Raw genomic sequence first — 27393 nt, forward strand, 5'->3', positions numbered from 1 at the left:
GAGCTTTAATATTATGGGTCAGCAGATTTTATTTCCCATGGACAGAGGAACTAGTGAGCTTTAATATTATGGGTCAGCAGATTTTATTTCCCATGGACAGAGGCTAACTGTTTTCCCCTGTTTCCAGTCTTTATGCTAAGCTAAACTAACCAGGTGCTGGCTCTAGCTTCATTTTTAAAGGACAGATATGAGCGTGGTATCACCTTTCCCAAAATGTTAAACTTTTTCTTTATGACAACCATTTTAACTATTGCATATGCTCCCCAATGTGCACTTAGGGTTGTTTGTTAGTACTGTAGGTGTTATATTGTTTTGGTTATGCAGGCTTGTGTATTTATTATTTGGATTGTTGCTTTAAAAAAGTGTGTACTTGGTAAACAAAGAAAATCCTGCTCCATGTGTGACTTCAGTGAATTTCTGGGATCTTATCATAGAGGTCTGAGCATCGTCTATCTGTCAAATGAATATATATATACATATATAATGAAATATCAAATCATCAGTCAAGAGTTTGATTAATCCATACTAAAACTCGTAGGAAATACGGTTTATAACGAAACGGCTCAGAGTATTTGATCTGCTAGGAGGACCCAACCTCTGGTCCTGACCTGCAAACCCACAGTGACCCCAGGCTGATGCTGCTGCTCGGCCACATTCATTACTGTGGTGGCATGGAGGTCATTTGCCATTCAAATCACACCTGTCCACAACAGCAGCAGCATCCGGAGCTGGTGGGAAAGAAATGACATGATTCAGGAGCGGAGAAGTTGTGGATGGAGAAAACACAGCTGAGGGGGGTGCAGAAGGAGAATTCTTTAGGGTCTTTTGAACATGCAGCTCCTACTGTAGACATTTCGAAAGATATTTACACTTTTTTATACTCTCTGGCCACTCATTACCCATTTTGTGCATTTTTTAAAGTGATTATATGTTATAACTAACTTTGCATTAGCTATGACATGACAAGTTTTAGTATCCTTAAGCCTTACAGTGAGTGATCATTCTTTATGTTCCTTAGTTTAGATCCTGTATGTGACACAGGAGTTGTCAAACTCAAGAGGACCAGTGAACTAATTTTAGTCTGGGAAAATGTTATAACCTTCTTTACATAACAATAACATGCTGTGTGGATCTGTGGCGCACTCTGCTGTCACTTTAATGACACTACATAGAGACAATCATCTCAAAAAGTCAAAGTCAGGACCCAAATTTGCATTATGACAGGATTTTAAAAGAAACTTTTAATTATTGTCTGAGGAAATGGCTTAACTTGTAATTATTTATATCTATTGCAGTTGTGCATTTTATTTGTACATTTTACTACAGTTGATATTTTAACTGCGTCATTATTACTGATATTATATTTAATTGTCAAATGATCACATAGTTAAAGCTGTAATTTCTTCTGTTAAGTGATTAGTAACAGTCAAACAGCGCAGTGTCGGGGTGCTGTCCTACCAACGACAGATGGCAGCAGAGGCTAATTTCAAAGCCGAGGTTATTATTTTTATGGTTTGGTTATGGTTTGTGTTGACATGTGTCCTTTTTCTTTTTTATTGGTCGTTATTCTCGACAGAGACCGCAGAGTAGCCTATCTTTGTTCTCAATACAGCGTCAGGATTTGGGGTGCAGCACAAACGTTGTTTTTCTTGCGTGCTCGACCAATGAGAAGCCGCGTCTAATTTCCAACCTCCTGTCAACAAACGACAAGGACCAATAGGAGCAGAGGATGAGTGGGAGGGAAGAGAAAGACCAGAACGTGCATACATAAAGTTGAGCAAAGAGGGCATGGCGCATGTCTACACGTGGAGATAAACTGTACTACGTGGTGAAACAAGGTCAGATTAGATTTAAAGGATAATTAATGATCAGAGGGTGGGGGATTGAAGGGAAGAAAAGGGAGAGAGAGTACAGGGCTGATCTGCAAAAAAACATTATAGCTTAATCATTGAAATGCATACATGTACTGTTTCAATGTTGCGCAAAATTTGCACATTTGTCTGACTGTAAGAGCCTGTGTGCTAAACAATAGCGAGCGGGTCAGGTAGCGGGTTGCGTCAATGCATGGCTCTGGCTGCTCTGTGAAGTTGGTAAATAAGGCTTGACTTGACCTCGCGCGGTGGAGAGAGAGAGAGAGAGAGAGAGAGAGAGACGAACTGGAAGAAACTAGCAGCAGCTAGCACAGAGAGGAGGGCGACCAACACACGACCTGTATGTTATATGCATACTAAATAAAGAGCGGTTTACTTTGACTCGCGCTCAGACCGTTGACCTCTTCAGTTGGAGAAACAAACGGAGGCGACAGCTGCTGGTGAGTATCTAAAATGCTATCCCTAATTAATATGCATTAGCTACTAAATATGCGAATTAAAGTAGCAGTTCGGTTAGTCCTGTAGCTTCGACATCCTACAATAACAAATTATCTGCAGAGTGCTGACGTGCCTGTCGTCTATGGCTGCTTTGTCACTTCTGCAAACTTTACCTACCCACGTAGTGCTGATTTATTTTACTATTTAAAGTAACGTTACCTGAGAAGTATAGATGTATATAAGATTTTTTTTCAATCTCAGTCGGTTATTCTGATAATATGCACATGCTTTCTTTTTACAGGAGCTGTAATGTTTTTGGATAATTACCAACTATCAGCGTGGCACGCGTTTGTTATTGCGGTTTCGTGGCTAAACGCCAACGAGGAAGTTTATAATCACGGACACATGGACCAGCTTTGTTGATGATTTATGTGGACTAACGCTCATAAAGTGAAACGGTAGTAGGCTACCGTACTGCGCTGGAGGTGTATTAAAGAAGTTTATACTTTTGAAATATGATATGCTGAGCAGCCAGCTAACCTGTTCTGAACGTATACAGTGACGCCATTTGTAAAATTACTCCTTGCCCAACAGGAAACCGTTTTGCCTTGTAGCATAAATCATAGTCGAATATTTGCATTGATTCAGATATTTTGAAAATGTGTCAAATAAAAAATCTACCTATAGGGACGATTAATGGAACAGATAGGCTTTGGGCCTAATCTTTTTTTTTTTTTAATGTATGAACATATGTCTTGCATACAGTAATTAAACATATGTGTACATCTTTTCCATAGTGTACATAGTACAGGGCTCCAGACTAACTTTTTTCACTAGGATCACAGTGGCCCCCAACTGAAAATTTTAGGGGCACAACTAGAAAATGTAGGGGTACACCGTAAATCAACATGCTAACACAGTAGTCACATTTCTACTAATTTTCACTGTATTACTAATAAACACTTTGATAATAGAAATTACAATGTGCTGTTTCAAATTTAGTTTCACATTTTATTGTGCACTTTTGAAGATGCAACATAAAAAGTAAACTGACAGCACCATCGCTGTCATGACAGTACAAATACTTAAAAAACATACCCAGCAAACATTTGGACGTTTAATGACCGTTGAAAAGACGTCCGTCCGAGACGTCCCGTCATGGTTGAAAAATAGTTCCAAAATGAAAGTTGAACCGACGTCTTTGACGTCACTTGGCCGTGAATTCCACGTCTTTTCTGGCCGTGAATTCCACGTCTTTTCTGCGCGTCCCTGGACGCCAGAATTAGTCTTCTTCTGAATGTTTATAAGGTGTGTTTCTGCATAAGTGTAGGCTATAAGCCTGCATATTAAACAATCATACACCCATTGTGTTAAATCGTGAACGGCGATCTTGACTTGACAAAGGTTCTAAAAAGGTCCAAAATCGGTCCAGTCATACCTGAACGTCTATAACACGTTATAATCACGTGTCGATCAAACAACACTTTACTTATACATTTAAGTTCTTAATATAATTAATTGCATCTGAATATAGGGTTAAGGTTTGTTGCATGTAATTATGCATAATTTATAGTTATTACAGTAACTACATGTAACAAGGACACTGTAAAATAAACTGTTCTTATTTTCATTTTAGTAGTTCATTACAAATGATCATAAAGATAACGGGATGAACTAAAAAGCCACAAAATTCCAAATCCCATTTATTTATTTTACGGTTTATACAATACAGATTCACCCGGGAAACAGGAAAAACGTGTTCATTACAAAACAAATTCAGTTTTAGCTCAATTCTGTTAATTTAGTTCAGTTCAATAACACTGTCACAAATATCTCCCTTTGTGTAGCAACATCATTTACACCAGGAAAGTTATTTGTTATAACGAACACACTCTTCCTGGAGCATGTTTCAAGTGTTCCACCATAGCCGCATCAATTTCTGATTCAGTTGAATTTGGGCTCCACCTCTTCACAGCATCTGAGGGAAGAGAATATTACAATAATAAACAAAACAAACCGTAGGAAAAAAATTACATTGAATTATTGTCTAAATGTTTTTATGGTCCTATAACTAAATTAAAAAAAAAAAATGAAACAAGATTTTGCACCAGTTTCATGAATGAAACTGAGTTAGAAAAAGCTAAAATCTCTCTCTCTCTATATATATATATATATATATATATATATATATATATATATGCATATATGTTTTACATGTATGCATACATTCATTTAAAAACAAAAAACAAAGAATACATCAGGTACAACAGGTTGAAATAATGACTAAAATGCAGTGGCTTTGCAATCACTTAGCCACACTGGGCACTGTGTAATTATAATTTATTTAAACCACATAAAGTAAATGTACTTTGTATACAAATCGTGTTTCTTTTTCTGTTTTGCTTGACTAGACATGTAAAAGACGTCAGTGGACGACTATCCACCGCCTTGACTATAGACGTGTAAAGGACGTCAGTGGACGTCTTCACAACCTTTTAAAAACTTGGCGAATTAAATTAATTATTGCAGTATTAACCATGCAAGGGTTTAGCGCAGCTTTATCACAATTGATTTCATAGAGGGGCATGATGGACTATAAATGCACGTGTAAAGGACGTCACTTAGTGGACGTCCACTTACAACTGATTCACAACATGGTATATGTTGAAGTACACGTAGCTAAAAGTAAAAATAACGATTATACGTGCAACCCCACAGAACTGTTGACATGTTCAAATGTATCTGAATGCATTTTTAGGAAATGTTCTGTGTAACATCTTTTTACCGATTTCTGCCGTCCTACCGTGACTATTTTTGGCCAGGGACACAACGTTGCCGTCGGACCAATGTTTGCTGGGTACCAGCTCTAGTCTCCAGTCTACAATTGCATGACAAAAATGCATTGTTTAGGCTACTAAACTAAAATAAAAAATCTCTCCTTCCAAACCCGTCCCTACAACCTTGAGTTGAATAATTATTCATTTTTTACTCACTGTGACTTGTATTCTTTATTATTTTATTTGTATATTATTCTTTTTTATTTTCATCATCATCATCATCATCATCATCATCATCATCATCATCATCATCATTAACTCCTCTTTACTGTTTTCATGTAAAGCACTTTGAATTGCCTTGGTGCTGTAGAAATCAAGCTGCCTTGCCTTACAGCCTCACCCTTTCAGTTAGTCCTCAGGGCAGATAAACCACAGTTGTGCCTGCTTGTCAGGAAGTGTAACGTGAACCGCACGGCGACTGCTTTCGCCCCGCCGTTAATATCATATCGCAGCAAACGCTGTCTGCGTGAAGTTTCGAACAACTTGCAACCATTTTGTCGGCATTACCGTGATTAACTGTGACTTCAACAAAACTGCAGAGTAGTTTGCTCCGTGCGTGTGCGCTCCGCTCTCTTGTCATATGCAGAGAGGACAGATAAGCAGGTACCCGAAATGTCCACGTTTAACGTGTAAAAAAAGGGGGCAAATTTACTGATCGCACATGTGCGACCGGATGTAAAATTCAGTCGCACACTCAAATTTTTGCAGTCTGGAGCCCTGTAGAGTATATGAATGAATTACTTAAATTTGAGGTGTGTAATATGACATCTCCCATACTAGTCTGACATTCACTGATTTCACAAATGTATTAGTATGGTTGTAGTCTATATTGTCAACGTTCCACTTCCAGGATTGCTCCGGTGCCGCAGGAAATTCAGACGGATGCATGTCTCTTTGCCGATGTCCGTTTCCTTCCGCTTTCTTTGTGTTTGAATTAAATCCTCATATCTCAGCAGGGTAAATTGAGACCGCTAGCTAGACTATCAGTCCAATCTGAATTTTCTCTTGCACGACTAAAACAACTTTTGAATGTACATGTTCCACCAAAACAAGTTCCATCCCGAGGCTATTTTGCAGAGGCTCCGTGCGGAGCGTAGCGCCGCCCAAGACGATTGTGATTGGTTTAAAGAAATGCCAATAAACCAGAGCACGTTTTTCTCCCATCCCGGAATGTTGTGTGGACTAGCCAGACCCTCCTCCGCTCCGCAGCGTGTGGATGGTCTGGCAAAGCGAGACTAGTATAGTTGTGACCGTCAATAAGTAGGAATTTGCAGCACAGAAATGGCAAAAATACCATCTGTTTCAGGTGATTTACTTTACATAGTTTGTTCATTCAATCTATCAATCAAAATCAAATAAAAAAAAAACTAGCGTTGGGTGTCGTTTGTTTTTCTTCCAATACCGGTGCTAAAGCGATACTTTTAAAATGGTGCCGGTGCCTGAACTGATACTTTTTAATAAAGTAAAAAAAAAAGAAAGAAGGGTACTAAACAATCGGTGGCATTAAAGATTTAATAATAATGTAATAACTATAACTTATAACAATAACTAATTTCACCAGTAAATTGCTGTTGAACGACAAAAACATCCACCAGATGGGGAAAAGGTTATTTTACAATAACTTTGAATGCACCACGAGGCTACCTGTTTTCAGTGAACTGCGAGTGAAATTTATGTAAATGAATCGATCATCTGCTTGTGACCGTGTTATACTTTCAGTGTTTTGTAATAGTCACAGTTAATAAGGCTTGATGTTATCGGGCACAATAATCAGAAACAGAAAATTGGAGCTATAACAATTAGAGCTGGGCAATATATCGAATATCATATCGAGATCGTAATATGAGACTAGATATTGTCTTAGATTTTGGATATCGTTGTATCGTAATATGGCATAAGTGTTGTCTTTTCCTGGTTTTAAAGGCTGCATTACAGTAAAGTGAAGTCATTTTCTCAACTTACCAGACTGTTGTAACCGTTATGTTATTTGCCTTTCCCCACTTAGTTATTAGATATCCATTACTACTGATTTATTTATCAAAAATCTCATTGTGTAAATATTTTGTGAAAGCACCAATAGTCAACACTACAATATCGTTGTGGTATCGATATTGAGGTATTTGGTCCAAAATATCATGATATTTGATTTTCTCCATATCACCCAGCCCTAATAACAATAATAGTTTTCTTATTTGCTGAAGGCCACAAACGTTCTGCATCCCTACCGTATGTAACAGTACTCGTCTGGGTTTTAGTACAGGTTCCTATCACAATAATTAATTTTTTATTGGGTAAATTCTTTTAAAAAACAGACTGTCCTTTGCTATGTATTGTAGGCTTGCAGGAAACATGGCTTTCTTCACGTATCCCCTGTTTGTGGTGGTGAAGGTGCAGCTGTGGTGGATCACCACTGCACAGTAATACGGGAAATATTTTCCACTTTTGGCTCATGATCAGTAGCGAAGGGCAGTGACGGGAGTCTGTGGGTCAGCCATGAGTGTACTGAACAACAGCATTCAGATATAGACACATACTCAGGCTGGGATGCCTGGCTATTTTCATAGCAGTGAGTCAACAGCTTGTGGAGCCCAGACAACTGAGGCTTAGGTGTGTGCGTGTGTGCGTGTGCGCGTGTGTGCATGCGCGCCTGTGTGTGCGTGTTTATTGCCATGTGTAATCGCAGGCAGTGCTTTCACAAATAGGCTACCTTGTAGTGGCTTCTCACCCACTGGGCATCAACATTGACCTTTTAGTTTTCCTCTCTTACATTTGAACTCAGGTTTTAATATGTAGGCCTAGATAGTGTCCTCTCCTCTGTTTCTGATAGTTGACTTGTTAGCACTGATGCAGAGAAAGAAAGCAGCTTGTAAATAAACTACTGAGGCAACACACCCACGTTGACAAATGGGAAGCTGCTCAATCGATTACATTTAGCAACAAACTGAATATTTTACCCTGTTGTGTCAGATCTTGCAACTTGAATTCATGCATTTCCTGCCGAAATTCACATTGATTAAAGTAACATTGTTTATTGTTGGAGCCATGCCTGCAGCACAAGACTAAACATCTTCCATTTGCATTGTGCAGCTTTGTGTTGGTAGGTTTCTTTGCGTCAGTACAAACTTCCTACCTAAATTCCCAACCTACTAGAAAATCATGCAGGATCTTGCTGCAGTGCTGCGTTGACTCAGCATAGTACTGTGATAATTGTTGTGACAATAAAGTACAAAGAACTTTTATGATCTTGTATTGATATTTCAAACATGCTGATACCTGCAACATAACTTGCAGTCTATACTGTAGTCTGTGTTTTTGCAAAGCACTGTCTTTTAATCATTCTTCTTTGGGTCCAAAGACAATCCTTTCTGTTTTTTATTTAAGTGGAGAAAGGTTTGGCACATTCAGTCATTAATTTGTTCTAAGCACTTGCTCAGCGTTTGCATCGATGATATTATATCATTATATAAATCTGTGTGTCGTCTGCATGATTATGGTAAGATATTTTGTTGTTTTAAATAATCAGCGTTGGTGAGAGCATCTAGATGTTGAACAGATGAGGCCTGAGAATAAAGCCTTAAATGTTGAGACCCTTGAGATGGTTAAGTGCAGAGTGCGCCTCTTATTGTGTGGGCTTTGTCACATGCTGAGTCATTATGTAGTTATCCAGAGTACCACTAGGCATAGGCCGGTATGAGATTCTGACTGTATGATAACCTTCAGCAAAAATATCACGGTTTCACGGTATTGGGGTATTGCAATTACAGCTATAAATGTATTATTTTTGAAATGTCTGGGTAAAAAACAACAACTTTTTTTCCATTGAACACAATGTATTTTATTTTTAAATGCACTGCACAGGGACAGGGATTTCTAAACTGCACTTTCTGTCCTTTTTAAAGGAACATGCCAACTTATTGGGAGTTTAGCTTAATCACAGTAACCCCCAGAGTTAGACAAGTCAATACATACCCTTCTTGTCTCCGTGCGTGTTGTAACTCTGTCTGACGCCCCCAGCCCTAGCTAAGCCTAGCACAGATCCTGGAGGTAACCGGTTCCAACTAGCCTACTGCTCCGGATAAGTGGCAAAATAATTGCAACATGTTCCTATTTACATGTTGTGATTTGTATAGTCACAAGGTGTACAAATAACAAGGTCATATGAGACACCGCCGTCTTCTAACCGTATACAAACTGGGAACTATAGTCTCAGAAAGGTGAAGCCCTGTGGTGAGGAGCAGAGAGTTCGCTCAGAGTTGGCGTAATAGACAATTCAATAGACAATTAATAGATAGTAAAAGCATAGTGACCTTGTTATTTGTACACCCTGTGACTATACAAATCACAACATGTAAACAGAAACATGTTGGTGTTATTTTGTCACTTATTTGGAGCAGTAGGCTAGTTGGAACCGGTTACCTTCAGGATCTGTGCTAGGCTTAGCTAGCGCTGGGAGTTAGTTACAACAGTTACAACACGCATGGAGATGAGAAGGGTATATATTGACTTGTCTTACTCTGGGGGTTATCGTAAATACGCTAAAGTCCCAAAGTTGGCGTGTTCCTTCAAGACTCATAAAAAACAGCCCATACCTTAGGAACGGTATGACAGAAAATGTTAGTGGTTTTGAAACCGTGACTTTTTCAAACCGCGGTATACCTTGAAATCGGTAACCGGCCCATGCCTAAGTACAACACAGCTGTTTAGTGCTGCTGTCCTGGGTGTTGTCAACATGAATGTTAAAATCTTTAACAGTCACTTCACAGCAGTACAGTCATCAAAAACGTTTGCGCAGTATTTACAGCAAGTGGCCTGTGGATGTTTAAGAATACAGCTTGATATGAGGATTTGACCTGAAGAGCAACATATTCAGACGAAGCACATGTTACCTTAGCAGTTAAATTATTTCTTTTTATTTCCTTTTTTTTTTTTTTTTCACTCGTGCACATTGTACAAAGCTGCAGACAAAGTCTGAGATGTGTTTCTGTTATTTATCGTCTTGGACATAAATTGCCAATAATTCAAATAAGATACAAATCAGTGCTTTTAATGTTTCCAAAAAATGCATGTCTGTTTTTACTTTAAGTATGCCCACCCCAGTTCTTCAGTCTACCGTCTGAAAATACAGAGCAGACCTGAAGCAGGACGGATGACCCACTGACTGTGTGTGTGACACCCATACTGCATTGACTCTTTCAGCAACAGCTTTTTCCATTGGCCCGAATCCCAGCTGAGTCTTGTTGAAGCATGTTGCCACACCCACAAAATAGCACCTGTAAAACACTAACAAACGCACTCTGGAATCTTGCAGATTGTAACAGAGAGGAATACAGATGGAGCTATGTTGTTTAGATAAGATAGATTACTTTTACTTGTGTCATAAATAATTGACCTTGAGATATGTTCACAAGCATTATCATGTTACAGTTCAAGTTAGTTGGTTTAATGTGCCAACTGTTTCAGCTTGTCGTAACTATGAAAAGATACACCGGATGATTCTTGAAAAGAAATGGTGGAACATTTTAAGATGGCCTTTTTAATATAAAACTATCTCCCAGTCCTATCAGTTGCAGAGATTTTGGGAGAGGTGATGTGTAAACTTTGTACATGAATTAAACGTGCACCCACATTCAGTTGTGCACAGAAGTACCTGGAACAGGCAACAGCCAGCAACTGTCAAACTCCACCCTCATAGTTTCCAATGACATTTTCACATCCAGCCTTGGACCACATGCACATATCTGCACAGCACGCGTGCGTGCGTGCATAAGTATTTTTAGACAAAGTATTAAGGTTACCTCAAGATGTGACAGCTGTGTGTGTTTGTGAGTGTGCGTATTTCTGTTTGGCAGCAAATGTGTGTTGACGACAGGTTTTATTTCTCTTTCCATCTGCTTCCTCGTCCATCAGTTTGCCTTTGTCTGTGCTCCTCATCTTTTTTGTTGTTACACATTTAGATATCTGAGCTAATTTTTGTCTTTATTGTCAGTGAACACTATGTACCTTTTCATGCTACCAGGCCTACTATGTTTGGAAAGAGACGTAGCATAACTAACGGTATATTCCTGTCTTTGTCTCGGTCTCTAGTCCATCATGGCAGGCGATATGATGTTACTCATGCGAGGCTTGGCAAAGTTGAGCCAGGCGGTGGTAGAGACTCAGGGCAGCACCCTGCGCAGTGGAACAGGTGAGTTCACCATACCGGTTTAGTGCCTTAATTGGACACATTGTCATACGATGGGAAATTTTTTTTTCAGCATTTGTCTTGAGGCCAGTCTTTACTGCCTTGTTAGCATTCAGTGTTCTGCATTAAAACCTTTAGCTAACTTGCATATTGATAATACAGCATTTTTTAACATTGTAGCCTGTTGTACAAATAAAATGCTTTAATTAAAAAGTTTTGTGTTTTTAAATAGTATTATAATAAAGCAATATTTTAAATAATTTATGATAAATACATAATGCTGTTTTTCAGCTTAAAGACTTGTACATTATGACAAATTATTCCGTAAAAATAAAAAGCTATACAACTAAATGTCAATGAATTTTAACACTGCTAATAAGCCATAGTTTTTTAAGCAGATCCAAATTATTGTGATTAGATAGCATTTAGCTTGTTTAAACTGAGTCTGACTTTCATTTTTTTATGAGTCAGGCACTTATTTTGCACAGTAACATTAATAATGTTGCTGTATGGTTAGTTTGTAGTCTACTTTAGTGCTAGTAATGCTAATAACAGTTTTTTTTGTTAATTGTAACTCAGGGGTTGCAGGAGTTGGTGCTGCAGTCCAAAGTGTCCAATCGGCTGCTGAGCAAGGCCTCTCTGCCGCTATGATGAAAATGCAGGTGTGTGTAGGTGTAAATACTACTGTGCAAATTGGCCGCACAGTTTAGCATTAATAAAGAACTGTATATCACTTTTGATGTCAAAAGAGTACTATGAGTAGGTTTTCATTTTTTAAGAGTCTTCACATATGTGTCTGTACAGGAGCTGACTGGCCAGCAGCAGACCTCTTCATCAGAGTCCGAATTTGACTTTCCTCAGGATGACAATGCATTTGCAGCTTCAGAGTTCAGGGAGGAAGGTGTAGACTTCACAGCAGATCACACTGGAAGTAGTGATGATGCCGGAGCCCTTCACAGAGCGGCAGCAGGAGCGGGCCATATCAAACAGTCGCTGTTTGAGGGATACAAAGATCCCAGCAAACAGTTTAGTGGACACACCAGATCTTACCACCAAAATACCAGGTAAAAATAGTCTCGTACTCAATTGCAATCTACGGTATACACATTTTTGCTGTTTGGAGGATAAAGGTAATCATTTTTGCTTTGGGTGTGACAGACATTTCTACAACCAAAGTCTGAACAGGCATTTGTGGGGACAGCTGTACTGTCAGCATCAGGTCAGTCCGCTCAGGAGCTACCATCAGGACCCGTCCACAGTTGGAGGGCTGACGGCCGAAGACATCGAGAAAGCAAGACGGGGCAAGAAGGCTGAGATCAAATCACACAAACAAATGGTAAATCCTGTTCCTCAGTTCTTATTTTTAAACCCAAACACACCTAGACATTGATGTGAACATGTACCTTTCCATACTCACTTTGACATTTTTAAAGAAAGGTATCTTGACAATTCTGTCTTCTTTAGTTGAGTGAGAGAGCCAGAGAGAGGAAAGTTCCGGTGACTCGGCTCGGCAGACTGGCCAACTTTGGAGGTACAGTAATACAACTCTTTGTTACTCTGTCTAAATGCTGATTCATCGGCTGTGTGTCTGACTGTATCTGTAGGCATGTGTATCTGCGTGCAAGTCTGCAAGTATAACTTTCTGTCTTTTTCTGTGGATACATGCATACATACTTACGTAGGGCAGAGAAAAGTTTTGGTGCGCAGGCATATGGAGATGCGGTGTGTCAGATCCATGGAAAAGAAAAGGCAAACTGGTTTGTAAGTAAGGTTTTAGAATTAGAAGTCACTCTTGCTGATTAACAGAGCTCAGTGGGCAAACATGTCGCTCCACCTGAAACATCTTTAAATGCCCAGTAGGGTGCAGATTCTAGAGATTATTTTTTTTATAACATCTTAGTTCTGATAATAAGTTAGTTATCAGTGTAGGAAAAACTACATCCCTTCAATTGTTGCTGTTGTGTCAGCACTGCATGTCCTTCTCAAAGTCTATACAGTTATCAATGTCAAGACAATACCACTGAATGTACTATATATATATATATATATATATATATATATATATATATATATATATATATATATATATATATATATATATATATATATATATATATATATTAGTATGTACAGAGACATTTAAATGCCAATAAACTCAAAACAACAGAGTTAAAAGGAAAAGAAGGAAACATAACCTACAGGAATGTAACAAAGATAAGTGTTTGTCAAGTATCAGACCCTGGACCTGCGCTTAAACAAACACTCTTAGAAATGAGATCAAGCATATCTAGCCGTTGTTAATGGACATGTGTCCCTGTCAAGATAACAACACTCCTTGATAGTCAGCAACAGACTGAGAAATAGAGAGAGAGAGTACAGCAGCAGCTATAATAAAATCTGTGCGAGTTTGCGCTGCAGATTGTTGTGCGTTAAGTTAATCTTCTGTTTGACCACGGTGCCTGTTTTCTAAGCCTATTAGCTTTGACATATTTAAACATGAAAATGACAATCAATATATAAAAGCATATCTAAAAATGAGAGAAAATGGTTTATAAATATACAACACAATTCCAAATGGTAATACAAAATTGAAGCAGATATGGGTCGCCTAGTCTCAAAGTCCCATCTAAACAGGATGTTCTTTTAGCGATAAGATTATCCAGCCAAAACAAATCACCAAGCACATTGAAAATCTCACAACTAGCCTTGGACGTAGTTTAACATGACAGATCAAAGTTTGTACTGTAGATCAGAAGCTTGTAGCGTAATTTCAGGTGGCATAATGTTGGACAGAGAAGCTAAAAGCACAGAGTGAGGGTAAACATAAACTGTGTACAGAAATGAACCCAGAACAGAGACAGACTGGACTGCCAACACAAATAACACGCAGCAGAATTTAGCCGCAGCTCATACCAAATAAACTGCGCTTACACAGGCAGGCTACAGTGAGACGCAAAAGGCAGAGCCAAGTTGATACAGCATTTTGACAGTGGTAACATTTAGAAGGTGTTGGTGAAAGGTGGGGAGGGGGTGGAGGAATGTGGCCTCTGTCTGTCCTTCACTCTCCTGCAACATTTGTTGACAAAGTTATTCAGGTGATTTCTTTTTTTTTTTCTTCTTCTGCTTGTGGTGTTTTATTCACAGCTGCGAGTGGAGATAATGAATGCAGGTTTTAGTCAGTTCAGGTGAGAGGACAAGCAGCAAAGTGATTTATAGAATCATAAATCTGTCGGCATGTTTCCTGGCAACAGCATTATAGCAACCTTGCTTAGACACTTTGAACGGTGTTGCTGAGATTTCTGAGGAAACTGGAGTACATATTAAGGTTCTTCTGGTTCTGAATATCAAATGAATGAACAAGAATCGTCTTTAAAGCCTGTAAGTCGTAACTTGTCAGCCTGTGTAAGATAATGCTACATTAGGTTACACAAGGGCACACATGCACACACACACACACACACACACAACAAAGTGTGATTCACACCCTTATCCCCTTTGGTCCTGTCTTCAACAATAGAGGTGATGACATATTTTACCAATGAAGACATGCTCAGCCAACTTGTATACAAGGCACTGAAGCATGCTGTGTCCTTATTTGACCATCTACCATTGGATCTCAGATTTGTCGCTTCAGAGACTGTTGACTAACTGATTATGTAATGCGGAGTTATGTAAGATAGAGACCAGGCTTGGAGGAACTCGCTCACAAACAGCCCCTAACTTGCTTGCTTTTCACTTTTTATTATCCGCTAAAATAACCCTCTAACCTTTTTGAAGGATTAAGTATTTTATGAGCTTAATTGTTAATATCATTAATGTGATTTCCATGTGCTCTGTTGGGTTGGCAGTGGCGCTGTTACAGTTCTGTCATTGCACACTGCCGAGTTGATCAAAGTGCTGATCTGCACTTGTTTTATTTGTCTTGTATGTTCAGTTTCATATGTTGTTTTGATGGGAATCCCATTCTTCAGAGGCAACAGAGACATTACTGAACTCTGAAATATTCTTACAGATTTATGCTGAAGGTCCCGTTGAGGCACCTGACTACCAATACACCTATTGACTCATTAAATCGTAACTCTCGCCAAAATTCATCTAGGGTCTTTTTGTGAATGTACCTGAGTCAAACTTTCTTTCAAAGGCATATTTAGGATGGAAGCGCCACTTTCAGGATTTACCGTATTTTCGTTTTTCGGTCAAATGGTCTTTTGAATGGGAGTGGTAGGGGCACTTTTATGCTAGCCTCAAAATAGCTATTTTGACAACATTGTTTGTGTACCCAGAGTTTACTAAAAAAGGTTTTGATGGAAAGCTCCTAAAGCTTAGTTCCATATAAATCCACGGATAAGTCGTTGTTTTGTCGTTATTGAAAAACGATATTGACCTTCTAGTTGAAAAAGGAGCCTCATATGGAGTCTGTTCATTCGCATTCGGATATCGACTTGTTTTGACTGCCGACGTGGTAGTGGCCGGAAACAACAACAGCTGCGGTGAGTTGCTCAAAAACGTTCTTTTTTTAGTAAATCTGTGTACACAAAGAATGTTGTCAATGCTTGCGTTAAGGTGTATTGCTCCTGGTGATACTTGAAGCAAAGTTTCATGTTGTGTCGAGCCTTCTTAGTATTTCGAAAATAGCTATTTTGAGACCAGCATGAGAGTGCCCCTAGCTCTTCCATTCAAAAGGCCATTTGACCCAAAAACGAGAATACGGTGAATCTTAAAAGTGTCGATTCGGTCCTAAATATGCTTTTAAACTAAAGTTTGACTCACGTACATTCACAAAAATACCCTAGGATGCATTTTGGCGAGAGTTACGCTTTTAAAAGGATATTTTTAGAGCGCCAACATGACTGTGCTTTTATGTCTATCATTTTACAACATGTTCTGTTACATTATTACATTGTTTGATTAGATAGGTACTTTATTATTGCCATGCACCAGTGTTGGTGATAATTGTTTTGGTACAGAAAGGTAGCGTAGTTCCAGTGCAATTGAAAGAGAGAAATAAAGCAAGCAAACAGGCGCCATAGCCAATTACAACAATATATAGTATATAGATATGTACAGTTCATTTCCTCAGCATATAAAGTAGCCCAACAGGCAAAAAGTATAATGTTTGATGTACCAGTTCAAACAATTGTTTGTATATTAAGCCAGTCCACATTCATTGTGTTGTGTTCTGTCTGTGTTTCCACCAGGTCTAGCTGTAGGTTTGGGGTTTGGAGCCCTGGCAGAAGTTGCCAAGAAGACCATGATCAGACACAGTGATGCAGCAGGTAACACAGACTAACACACCCACACTTGCTTACACAGTATCTTAGCCGTTTTACCAAATGGCTAAGTTATACATGTAAACAGCTATGTTTGCTTTTGCATTATTGTTAGGCCTTTTTTGTGAGACTCAGCCATTCCATTTTTGTCTTGAAATGATGAACTATTTAAGGCTAATAGCAGGTTATTACTGTCTAGGATAGATAATCACGCACATGGCATATCAAACCATCATGGTTTTACCACCGCTGCTGCTTTCTGAATGCATTGTACTATGGATTTGTGTAGACAGAAGAATGCAGAACATAAATGCTCTGTTAAAGTAAAGTTATTATAGGCCACATTTGAGAGTTTTGTGCCTGCAAGGACAGATGTTTGTGTTTCTGTTTATTATGGGATTTTGCCACTGTGTTCTTGTTGACTAGCACCTATGTAAAAGCTAACATAATTTTTTTTAGTACCCATCCTTCATGCATGTCGGTGCATGCTACACACCTTTTGTATGCCAAGTTGCCAACACAGCGCAATTAGGCTCCCTCACACCAACCTACCAACTAAACAGACTTTCCTGCCCTGCACAGTGAGCCTGCTAATTCCAAGACCGAGCTAAACAAAAACAGGCGTAAATCTGTGGTATTTGTGCCTCGTGTGTGGGCGCGTGCGTGTGTGGTAAATCTCTGTTAAAGCCTCTGAAGGCAGCTTTAGACTCACTAAAACGCATTACCTGACGACCTACTGACATATATATATATATATATATATCCCCACAGACACAAACAACTTCTGGGGCATGTGTGTAAACACATGCACTGGTTGTACATAAACCTGAACCTTAAACTAACAAAATCCAAAGCCTCTGTTTTGTGCTTCTGCAGGTGAAAATAAGAAAGGCGTTTTGGACTCCAGCCCGTTCCTGTCAGAGGCCAACGCTGAACGCATTGTCAGAACCCTGTGTAAGGTCAGAGGAGCTGCATTAAAACTGGGACAGATGCTCAGCATTCAAGGTGTGTGACAAACGCACCCATACGTACATGCATTAATTTACAGTTTGCGGTCATTTACGACTGGTGGATTGACTCCGATGTAGTGTCGGTGAGCTGTTGGTGGTTTTCTATACGCTCTTTCGGAGTTGTGACACTGACCTGCACACAGACACAAACACAGGTAGCAGCAGCTGAGAAAATGCTGAATTGATGCAGGTTTTTGTTTTGCACTTATAAGCAAGTTGTTCAAGGTTGGAGGGCCAGTGGCAGTAAACATCCTGGCACAGAGCTAGTGTAGTGCCAGATCAGGCAACGGCACTAAACGCATTATTCATTTTTTTTATCACTGTTGTCACCCCCCTTGTTCTTTGGCATTCATATACTGAGATCATAACATAGCATAAACTTTACACAGATTGTACAAATGTAATAAGCTACAAAAACAGTAATAGGAGAGAAAAGGACATTGGCTGCCCAGTGTTTGCTAATCACTTTTCAGCACAGTGGATTGAATGAATGAATTAATGAATTTATTGGTCATAACCAAAGGGTAGGGTCAGAAGCTTCATCTTATATAACGCCCCCCCCCAGCTTGTCACAGATTGACCTTGATTGCATGTGTGTGCTTATTTGCATACATAGCTTTACTCTATCTCTAAGGTGCTGACAAGCTGATTCTTAAATCTAAAATGGACACAAAGGTCACAGTAGTCTTTTGTAGCTGAACACACACACCAGATGATTGTGCGTCCAACCATTGTACCCTTTAGTACCAGTCCAAAATAACGCTCACCTTGAGGGGGCTAAAACATTTTCAAAACTGATAACAAAGTTTGTAGTACGGATTGCTCATATCATCAGCAATGTCAGCCATATTAATCTTTGTAGCTCCCCAACAGTATTAGCTTTTTGCAATGAGTCTCATTGATGGTAATTACCTGGGATATTAGTTATTTCATTTGAATTAGTACGATTTTATGGCTTACACTGTCAACCCATATTGAAGGTGCGCATTATGTCTATATTATGTTTGGCAGTTTATGGGCATCTAAAAGCAATGACCGCACCTGGAGTAAAAATACTGGCATTTGCTTGTATAGCCATATTTGACAGCAGTTTGACAGCCCTTGGAAACTCACAGAATTCAGACTTGTTGTGAAATTTGCCGGCCTTTGCCTCTCGACCTGTATTTCTGTCCAGTTCAGATAAACTCAGCTGTGTTCCTGTATTTCAGATGATGCATTCATCAACCCTCAACTTGCCAAGATCTTTGATCGCGTAAGACAGAGTGCTGACTTCATGCCAATCAAACAAATGACAGTAAGTGTCTTTTCTTTCTTTAAACTGGCAATTATTATTGACTAAGTATTGACTGATGTAATTAGTAACCATGTTAGTTCTACCTCTGACAGTATTATCATTATTATTGTCAAGCCCATTGTAATTCCACCAGTGAAAAACTATAACATGGACATTTTCTAATGACAAGATATCAAGTTGAATTTGAAAAGCTGCAAAAATTTCAACTATTTGTGTCTGTCTGTAGAAAGCGTTGAACAATGATTTGGGTCCTAAATGGAGAGACAAGCTGGAATCGTTTGAGGAGCGTCCGTTTGCAGCAGCGTCCATCGGCCAGGTTCACCTGGCGAGGATGAAGGATGGCAGGGAGGTGGCCATGAAAATACAGGTACACTGTGAAGATTAATGGGAACACAGCACATTCTTATGTTATTAAAGGGGGGCTTTGCCATTCAACCAACTTTGTATCATAATGTTGGTAGTATGTGTAAATGAACTATGGCAAACTTACCTTTAGATCTCCCTACTCACAGGCCAGCAGAAAAACCTCCAAGTGACGCATTCGATGCAAAACGAGAGCGAGAGAAATATAAAGCAAGATTTGGTTACTGTATTACCTACTTTTCAGAAACATTGTAGTGCACTGTTTGGCTAAAATACGATGGTTTGTAAATAGGAAGTGGATGCCATACTGTTTCCTACATTGCCGCCATTCTGTGTATGAAAGAGCTCAACGTGCTTGCATTATGTCACCCACCAGTGGGAGCGTTTATTGGTCTGGTGCGGTGCAGTGCGTTCTGGTAGTTGTAGGTTTTTTACCTTTTTGAGTGAAAGGGAATATCACAGCTTCTATTCACACAATGGTATTATTAAGACCTCATGATACTTTGTAGATAATGATTGTAATGCCAGTGAAAGCCTTGGTCACATTATACCATAAAGCTACATCAATTATTGGATTACCTTTAACACGATACAGGGTCATTACAGTATTTTAAAGTGAGATTATGAATAGAAACCGCACAGAAAAGTTAATATCAAATATGGTGTTTTTTCCATTCATTTTATCATCCAATTCAAGTAAAAGAAAATAATATTTTCTTCGGTTTGTTTGTACCCAGTACCCTGGTGTGGCTCAGAGTATCAACAGTGATGTCAACAACTTGATGGCGGTGCTGAGTATGAGCAATGCCCTTCCTGAAGGTACACATTCAAAAAAACAATCTGTCATGCTGCATGAAACTCAATCATTTCTCACTTTCTAATTAATATTCAAACACACATGCACAACTGCATTCAATGTCACTCTGTATCCTCACTCTACATTTGTCCATCTGCTCCTGTACTCTGTACACCACTGTATGCCATACTGTACTGTGTGTGTGGTGTCTGTCTCTCTGTAGGTCTGTTTCCAGAGCACCTGATAGACGTAATGAGAAGAGAGCTAGCACTAGAGTGTGATTATATTAGAGAAGCCCAGTGTGCAAAGAAATTCAGGTAAGTCTTATGTAGCATATGTTAAAGTGTATTTGACACAGTCTTGAAAGTTAATGCCCACTCTGTTAACTTCCACTGCAACTTTTCTTTCCATTGCATGCATTTATGTTCCAATACATGTTATATACATTCAGTTGTAACTGCTGAAAATATGACTGCTTTTAGTAATTTATTTTTATTTTTTTTATGTTAAAGATTTAATCGTTATAATTGCAGTGGATGTAGAGCAGGCCACAAGCGCTGCCTTAACTGCATGTTTGCAAAGCAATACAGAGACTTATGTTACACTTAAATTATATACACAAAGACAGGTTCAAATCTACAGGTATAATGCTAGCTTATTCCATTGCCTCATTACATTTCCATCTCTTTGGTTCAAAGTCAGAACAATTAAATCTGCCAGCCAACTATATTTAGATGTAATACTCTATATGGACTACCTGCCTACTTAACCTGGATTTATGTGTCTACATGTCTGTCTGAACCAGGGAGCTTTTGAAGGACCATCCGTTCTTCTATGTACCGGAGGTGATAGAGGAGCTGTGCAGTAGCCATGTCCTGACCACAGAGCTTGTCCCCGGGTTTCCCTTGGACCAGGCTGAGAACCTCTCACAGGAGCTGAAGAACGAGGTAGAGATTTTCAAACCAGACAGATAGACAGACAGAAGGGGTGGATAGATATTTAGCTGACTAATGTGTGCATTTATCTGGGGAGGAAGGAGTTGATGTGTTCAGAGGGTGTATTTGTGTGTTTGTGGGAGACAGAACTGGTTTCTTTCTGATCAATAACTACATGGATGAATCGGTCTCTGGTGGCAGGAAAGGGAAGTGCTTCTGCCTCCACCTGTAGAGCTGGGCCATGTGAAGAAAAAAAAGAAATCAAATATCACAATATTTTTGACCAGATACATCGATGTGGATATTGCGACGATATTGTAGGGGTGATTATTGGTGCGTTCACAAAATATTAACAAAATGAGAGTTTTGATAAATAATCACTAATAATGTGGATACAATGACTAAGTGGGGAAAGGCAAATACAACAGCTAGTAAGTCTGGTAAGTTCAGAAAATGACATCACTTTACTGTAATGCAGCCTTTAAAACCAGGAAAAGACAACACTTACCTTGTCGGTCATATTACAATATCCAAAATCTGAGACGATATCTAGTCTCATATATCGATGTCGATATATTATCTATCTATTGCCCAGCCCTACCCACCTGTTTCCACTTTTACCCCATTTTCTCCCCTCTCCTTTCATTTCCTCCCACAAGTCCCTACTTTCCTCACGTCCTCGTGTTTGTTTCTGTCCCAGATCTGTGAGAACATCTTGACGTTGTGCCTCAGAGAGCTGCTTGAGTTCAGGTACATGCAGACTGACCCAAACTGGTCCAACTTCTTCTACGATCCACAGACACACAGGGTGAGTCTGTCTAAAGGCTAAATACTACTGTTATGATAGTTACCTCTACTACGATTAATAATATTAGGGAATTGACAGTGAGATTTAAGAGTAATGAAAATTACAAGTGATCATTGGATTGTGTCTCTAGGTGGCGCTGTTGGACTTTGGAGCCACGAGAGGATTCGATCAGAGTTTCACAGATGCCTACATAGAGGTAAGATCAGTCAGCCTCATTCTTACTTTTCTTTACTTTTATTTTTAACTGTAATTCATAGCCAATATTATATTCTTGATCAACATAAAGCTTCAGTTACTGTACACTACCCGCTGTACACACACCCTTACTGTTTTTGTTTTGATTTTATGCAGAAAAGACATTTTGACATTTGTACTCTGGTTTAATTTGCAGTAAATCATTAAAGTTTTAAACAATCTTACTTGCATGAGATTCATGTCATGTCAGAACTAAAAATACTTCAATTATACAGATTTTGTTTGGCCATGCATACGATATTTAAACATGTCTCCGAGATGGAGAGAAAGACATTGAAATGATGGTGGTAACAGTTAGAACCTGTTTGTGATTGTAGGTAATCCGTTCAGCTGCTGAGGGCGACCGAGAGGGAGTTCTGAAGAAATCTATCGAGATGAAGTTCCTGACTGGGTATGAGTCCAAGGTAAATCTCTCTTTACTGGACTGTCCGTCTGTTTATTCTGCATCACAAACCATTTTGCCACTGGTATTGCCATAACAAGGAGAAATGGGTCGTAGTAGTTACAAACTCAAAAACAAATACATCAGTGGTTGTAGTAAAAGCAACATATGCTATACATAAAGAGATGTACTGTAGATTTGGATGTTGTTTGACCAATCGTTGGATGCAGATTTCATTTAAAATTTTCAGCCGTCTGTGTCTGAAATTTAGTTTGTTGGTTTTGCTACACCAAATACTCCTATTTTATTAAAGTGACCCATGTTACTCTACAACAGGAAAGGGCAACATTGATGATAGAGAGGGCCACAAAAATGTCATCCTCACTACCCGAGGGCCAGATTGTGACTGTGCACTTCACCAGTAGGGTACTGTTATCATTCAATTAGCCAAGTATAGCTACTAAATTAATGAAAACAACAAAATATAGACCAGTAATCAAATCAATTTAACCAGCATCTCTATTTTTCATATTCAAATGCACTTAGTAAGGCTTCTATTCATTTGATGAACTCAAAACATCCACATTGCTGAGTGATATCAGTGTTTTCTTTTAGGATTTTTTTTTTTTTTTTTTTTTTTTTAGCAGTAGGGGCAGCTCCAAACAATTATTTCTTTCACACTGGTATCAAGGCATGGAATAGTTTGCCTACTGCTACAAAACTCCTATCATCTCAAGGGATTTTTAAAAGACAGGTCAAGCAGCTTTTATCGAACAAGGTGAATATTTGATAAATTGGATAGTTTTTCCAGCATTTGTTTCTTATTTATTTTGTTTTATGTGATGTCTTTTTTTCCTCCTAATACTGTATGTCTTTATAGTCTGAGTTTGTCTGCTTCTTGTCTATTGTTTTCCTGTGTGTAACACCAAGGACTGTGCTGGAAATAAATATTTTACTTTAGCGTGTCATCCTTTTTGGATTACTGTTTTATTGTCTTGATCCAGAAATAAATCAATCAATCAAAAACATCAAAACATTTTCGTGTCACCGTGCAACGAGAAAAGATAGCCAGTTTCAAAATTTTTAACGGTTATCTCTTAACTGTACGTACACACCGCCGCCGACTTGAGCTTCTAAAGATACCGGAAGTCATTCGTTTTCAATGGAAGCTGGCTTCTCTCAGCTGCAAGGAGCGTCAAATCTGTCGGCGTCGCGTTTTGGGCGTTTTGAGCGTCAATCAGAAAGTTGAACTTTGGTCAACTTTATGGTAATGAGCTATGACGCGGTTCAGCGGCAAGCAACGGAAAACTGCAGCAACCAATCGGAATATAGACGTCCTTCTCGCTGGCTGATTCTGGAGAAACATACGATGTAAACTTTTGTTCCTACCAAGACATTCGTTCCATGAAAATGGAGGGAAATCTCATAATCGCCGTTGCTGGGTTCCCCTATCATTTATGATATAACGTTGTTTGCGTATAGGGACCAGTTAACGTGCCGTCACATTGTCTCTAAACAGTCCGCTCACGGTGAAGACCTGCACGGGTCAACAGCTGGCGGCTGCTCGCTCTGCCTGCATTCTGCTGCGGTTCAGCGGCTAACGAGCGAGCTAACTGCTAACAGACACCACTGCGACCAACAAACAATACTGTCCTTATATATGTAATTTATAAAAGGTTTCTAGTGTCAGTGTATTGGCTGTGCAGTGGCTGCTTGTGCTTTGTCTTCATTTGTGTGTTGAACATGATGGAAGAACGCTGCCACGTCAGAGCGGCCAAAGCGTCAAACAGCTTCCCCGTACTTTTTGACAAGCGTCCTTAACAGGGCGGCTAGAGCTTCTTTGCAGCTCAAGTCGGCGGCGGTGTGTACGTACAGTAAAGCTTTATCCATCTCTACTGCACATTGCTTCACTGTTTCGCCATCTGACAAGGGCTTCTTTGCTTTAGCAAACTCAAGGGAAACGGCATAAGATGCCTTGAGGACAGCGATGATAGTGGCTCTGGCAGCTACGGTGTAACGCTATATATCGCACCTGTCTTTCTGTCATGTCTCTCTTCATGCCGTGGGTCGCGGTTAAGGTCAAGACCTGACGAGGCTGCAGTTGCTTGGCAACAAACCTCTTGCATTTCGAGGGAGCGCCGTCTTAACGGTGGACAGTATAATTACAATTGGAATGTAATGGGCCGCTTGCTCCCAACGCCTGTAAAACCAACAATTTGATATTTGGAAATTGATTCGCGGGCCGCACTGCGTGAGAATGAAGGCCGCATGCAGCCCAGGGGTCGCCAGTTGCCCATCCCTGCTCTACAGGATAGTCATTAGTGGTGACTAAGTATGCAATATGTTTTTTCCCCTTTTTGTGTCCAGGCAATGATAATTGCCCATGTGGATGCGGTGATGATCCTCGGTGAGGCCTTCGCCTCCACCGACACATTTGAATTTGGCTCCCAGTCCACCACGAAAAGAATCCACAACCTCATCCCTGTAATGCTCAAACACCGGCTCACCCCCCCTCCCGAGGAGACGTACTCACTCCACCGTAAGATGGGCGGCTCGTTCCTTATCTGCTCCCGGCTGAATGCAAAGCTGCAATGTAAGGACATGTTCCAAAAAGCATATCAGAAGTACTGGGAAGGCCGCACACCACCCTCTCACTAAGCCTTTGCCAATCCCAAGTGTCAGGCGATTTGATGGACAGATCCTGGGGCCAATGGCAAAGTGCAAGCCGGTGGTGAGGTTGTGTTGTGAAGACGTACAACAGCAAAGCAGATGCCATATTACCTGCCCTTAAATAGTCATCGAGCACCAGCTTATCTTTCCCATTTTGGGAACCCCACTACAATGAGTTTTTCAACAGCACTTGTAATGTCATCATTTCTTTGTTTGAGAGGGAGCCGCAACATGGCGTCTGGAGTGCATTAAGACAAAACTCTATCCATGGCCCTGAGAGGACAGACTGAAAAGACTGAGGTGGCTGGAAGGAGAGAGACAGCCTTACGAAAAGTAGTTCAGCTGTAACATGAATGTAAAAAGTTTGATATTGATCGCTCTCCTGATGTTTTCAAGATGATTATTGCATTTTCTTTTGTTTTGCATTGCTGTGTTTTATTGATCTTTTGGAAAATCCAACCAACTGTACCAACTTTATGTAATGGTATGGGATTAATAAAAAAGACTCAAATCTAAATGTAAACACACAGTCACATAATAATGGAGTGACTACAGTATATGGGCTGTAGGAGTCACACAGTATTGGCCAGGACCAACATGTCTGGGGAGTTTGACTAGATTGTCTGAATATTAATGATAAGGCTTGGTCTAAATGTAGAAGGCAAAGTAAATGTAGCAGTTTGGATTAGAAGGAAATAGTTTGTCAAGATGTTGCCAGGCAATCAAGTTCAGGGTGATTTATCCATTTGTAGAAAATGTGACAAACTGGAATTTGTCAGCATTTCCACAGAAGAATGGCTGACTTTTAACTTGTGTGTATTTTCTGTATCAGTGTAGCAATTCAGATATCAGTTGCTGTTTATAGCTTTTAGCTTTTTAAGGAAACCTATTATTCTATTGGCAGAATTTTGATTTAAACCACCAGTCTGTTTCAAGTGACATTTAACATGACTTTCAGAATATGTAAATGTTAATGAACCTTGGGTTGAAGCGTGATTTTTTATTTTTTTTTCCTCAGTTTGGGTCTGGGGATGAAAGTCTGCAGAGCTTCTGCTGTACATTTTTATCCCTTTATGTCCCATCTGATGATTTGTCTTCAACCATTGTCCATATGGGGCAGATTTAGCTTGTGAATTCCAGTTGATTGTCAACATGTTAGCATTATAGCTCAGAATTGTAATTCTGTCAGATGCAGTTTTTTTTTTTCTTTCTTTTTTTATTAGTACCAAAGCATGATTTAACTGTTTTGTAAAAGCATATAGAAATGAAACCATATTTATCCATGTTGCTCACTGTAAGAAGTCTGACCGAAAGACACATGGACCTGTGCTTAGTCATGAATGTTAATGAACTACCGGGATGGAATAAACTCATCTTAAATCGCACAAGCTCAGCTCGTGGGCACACCCTGTTTTCACAAGTGGGTAAACTCTCCACGCCTTCTCGGGTGTTAAATCCTCCGTCACCTGGCTGGTGTGCGACTGTCAAACTTTGCTCTGCTGTGTGAGTACAGTTATAATGGTCTATGGTGTAAAGCTGAAAAAATGAAAAAAAAAATTCTGTTGCACAAGGTGCCTGTAGTTTCCAGTGGAAATCTCAACTTTATATTTCATATCAGGACTCGGCAAAAATATGGTTTAAATGTTCTAATCAAACTAAATGTTGTAATAAAAATATTGTATGAAAAGAGTAAATGTTTCATCTACTGTATACTTTTCATGTGGCTCTGCGTGGTTTATGTGTGTGATTTTAATATGTTCAAAGGACTGCAGCTCCTTGAAGAAACATCAAATAGTGTGTCAGTGTAGTTGGGGAAAACAGATCTCAATGTATATATAACCCAGATGTTGGTCATGTATCCTGTACTGTAGGTTAAGAGGTTGTAATTTGTGTTTAGAGGAGAGAGGAAAAACTGAGAAAATACAGTAGGGGGAGGCTGAGAGAAGGCTTGTCTTCCTTATTTAGCAATGTCTTGGCCAGCACTGGGGGGAACTGGAAGACCGCCTGGGAAATGAGAGAACACACACAAATATTCCCAAAATATTAGTACTTGTGCACAGGAAAGTGAGTGGTTTAGAGTGAATGCATGTAGATAGACACGTCCTTCCCCTCTTTATTTCTCGGAGTTGACTTGTATGTTCACACATTTTTACTCCAAACTGTTGTCTTTCAGTGTCAGTCTGTTGTGATTCACCTCAGTGTCCAGCACATGGCGCTGTTGTGTTTCCACACAGTGACTCAGTAGGTCATGTAGAATAAAGCTCCACCAGTTCCAGAAATACT

The 27393-nt window shown here is 39.5% G+C and overlaps 1 protein-coding gene across 2 annotated transcripts; it reads left to right on the forward strand.

Moving 5' to 3' along the window:
- Positions 1 to 1760: 1760 nt before the first annotated feature.
- Positions 1761 to 26827, forward strand: coq8aa (coenzyme Q8A, genome duplicate a). 2 transcript variants are annotated; one of them, XM_028605719.1, is made up of 17 exons: positions 1761 to 1838; positions 11231 to 11330; positions 11907 to 11989; positions 12132 to 12391; positions 12486 to 12663; positions 12792 to 12858; positions 16526 to 16603; positions 17474 to 17602; positions 18816 to 18901; positions 19128 to 19268; positions 20002 to 20083; positions 20284 to 20377; positions 20866 to 21007; positions 21696 to 21803; positions 21934 to 21999; positions 22376 to 22462; positions 24808 to 26827. In XM_028605719.1, the coding sequence occupies exons 2-17, from the start codon at positions 11237 to 11239 to the stop codon at positions 25096 to 25098; spliced, it is 1986 nt and encodes a 661-aa protein (XP_028461520.1). In that variant the 5' UTR covers positions 1761 to 1838; positions 11231 to 11236; the 3' UTR covers positions 25099 to 26827. The 2 variants fall into 2 exon arrangements, with proteins under 2 accessions (XP_028461520.1, XP_028461519.1); XM_028605718.1 differs by lacking the exon at positions 1761 to 1838 and adding an exon at positions 1845 to 2311.
- The last annotated feature ends 566 nt before the right edge of the window (positions 26828 to 27393 follow it).

This window comes from Perca flavescens, chromosome 18 (assembly GCF_004354835.1).
Source record: "Perca flavescens isolate YP-PL-M2 chromosome 18, PFLA_1.0, whole genome shotgun sequence".
Classification (NCBI taxonomy): Eukaryota; Metazoa; Chordata; class Actinopteri; order Perciformes; family Percidae; genus Perca; species Perca flavescens.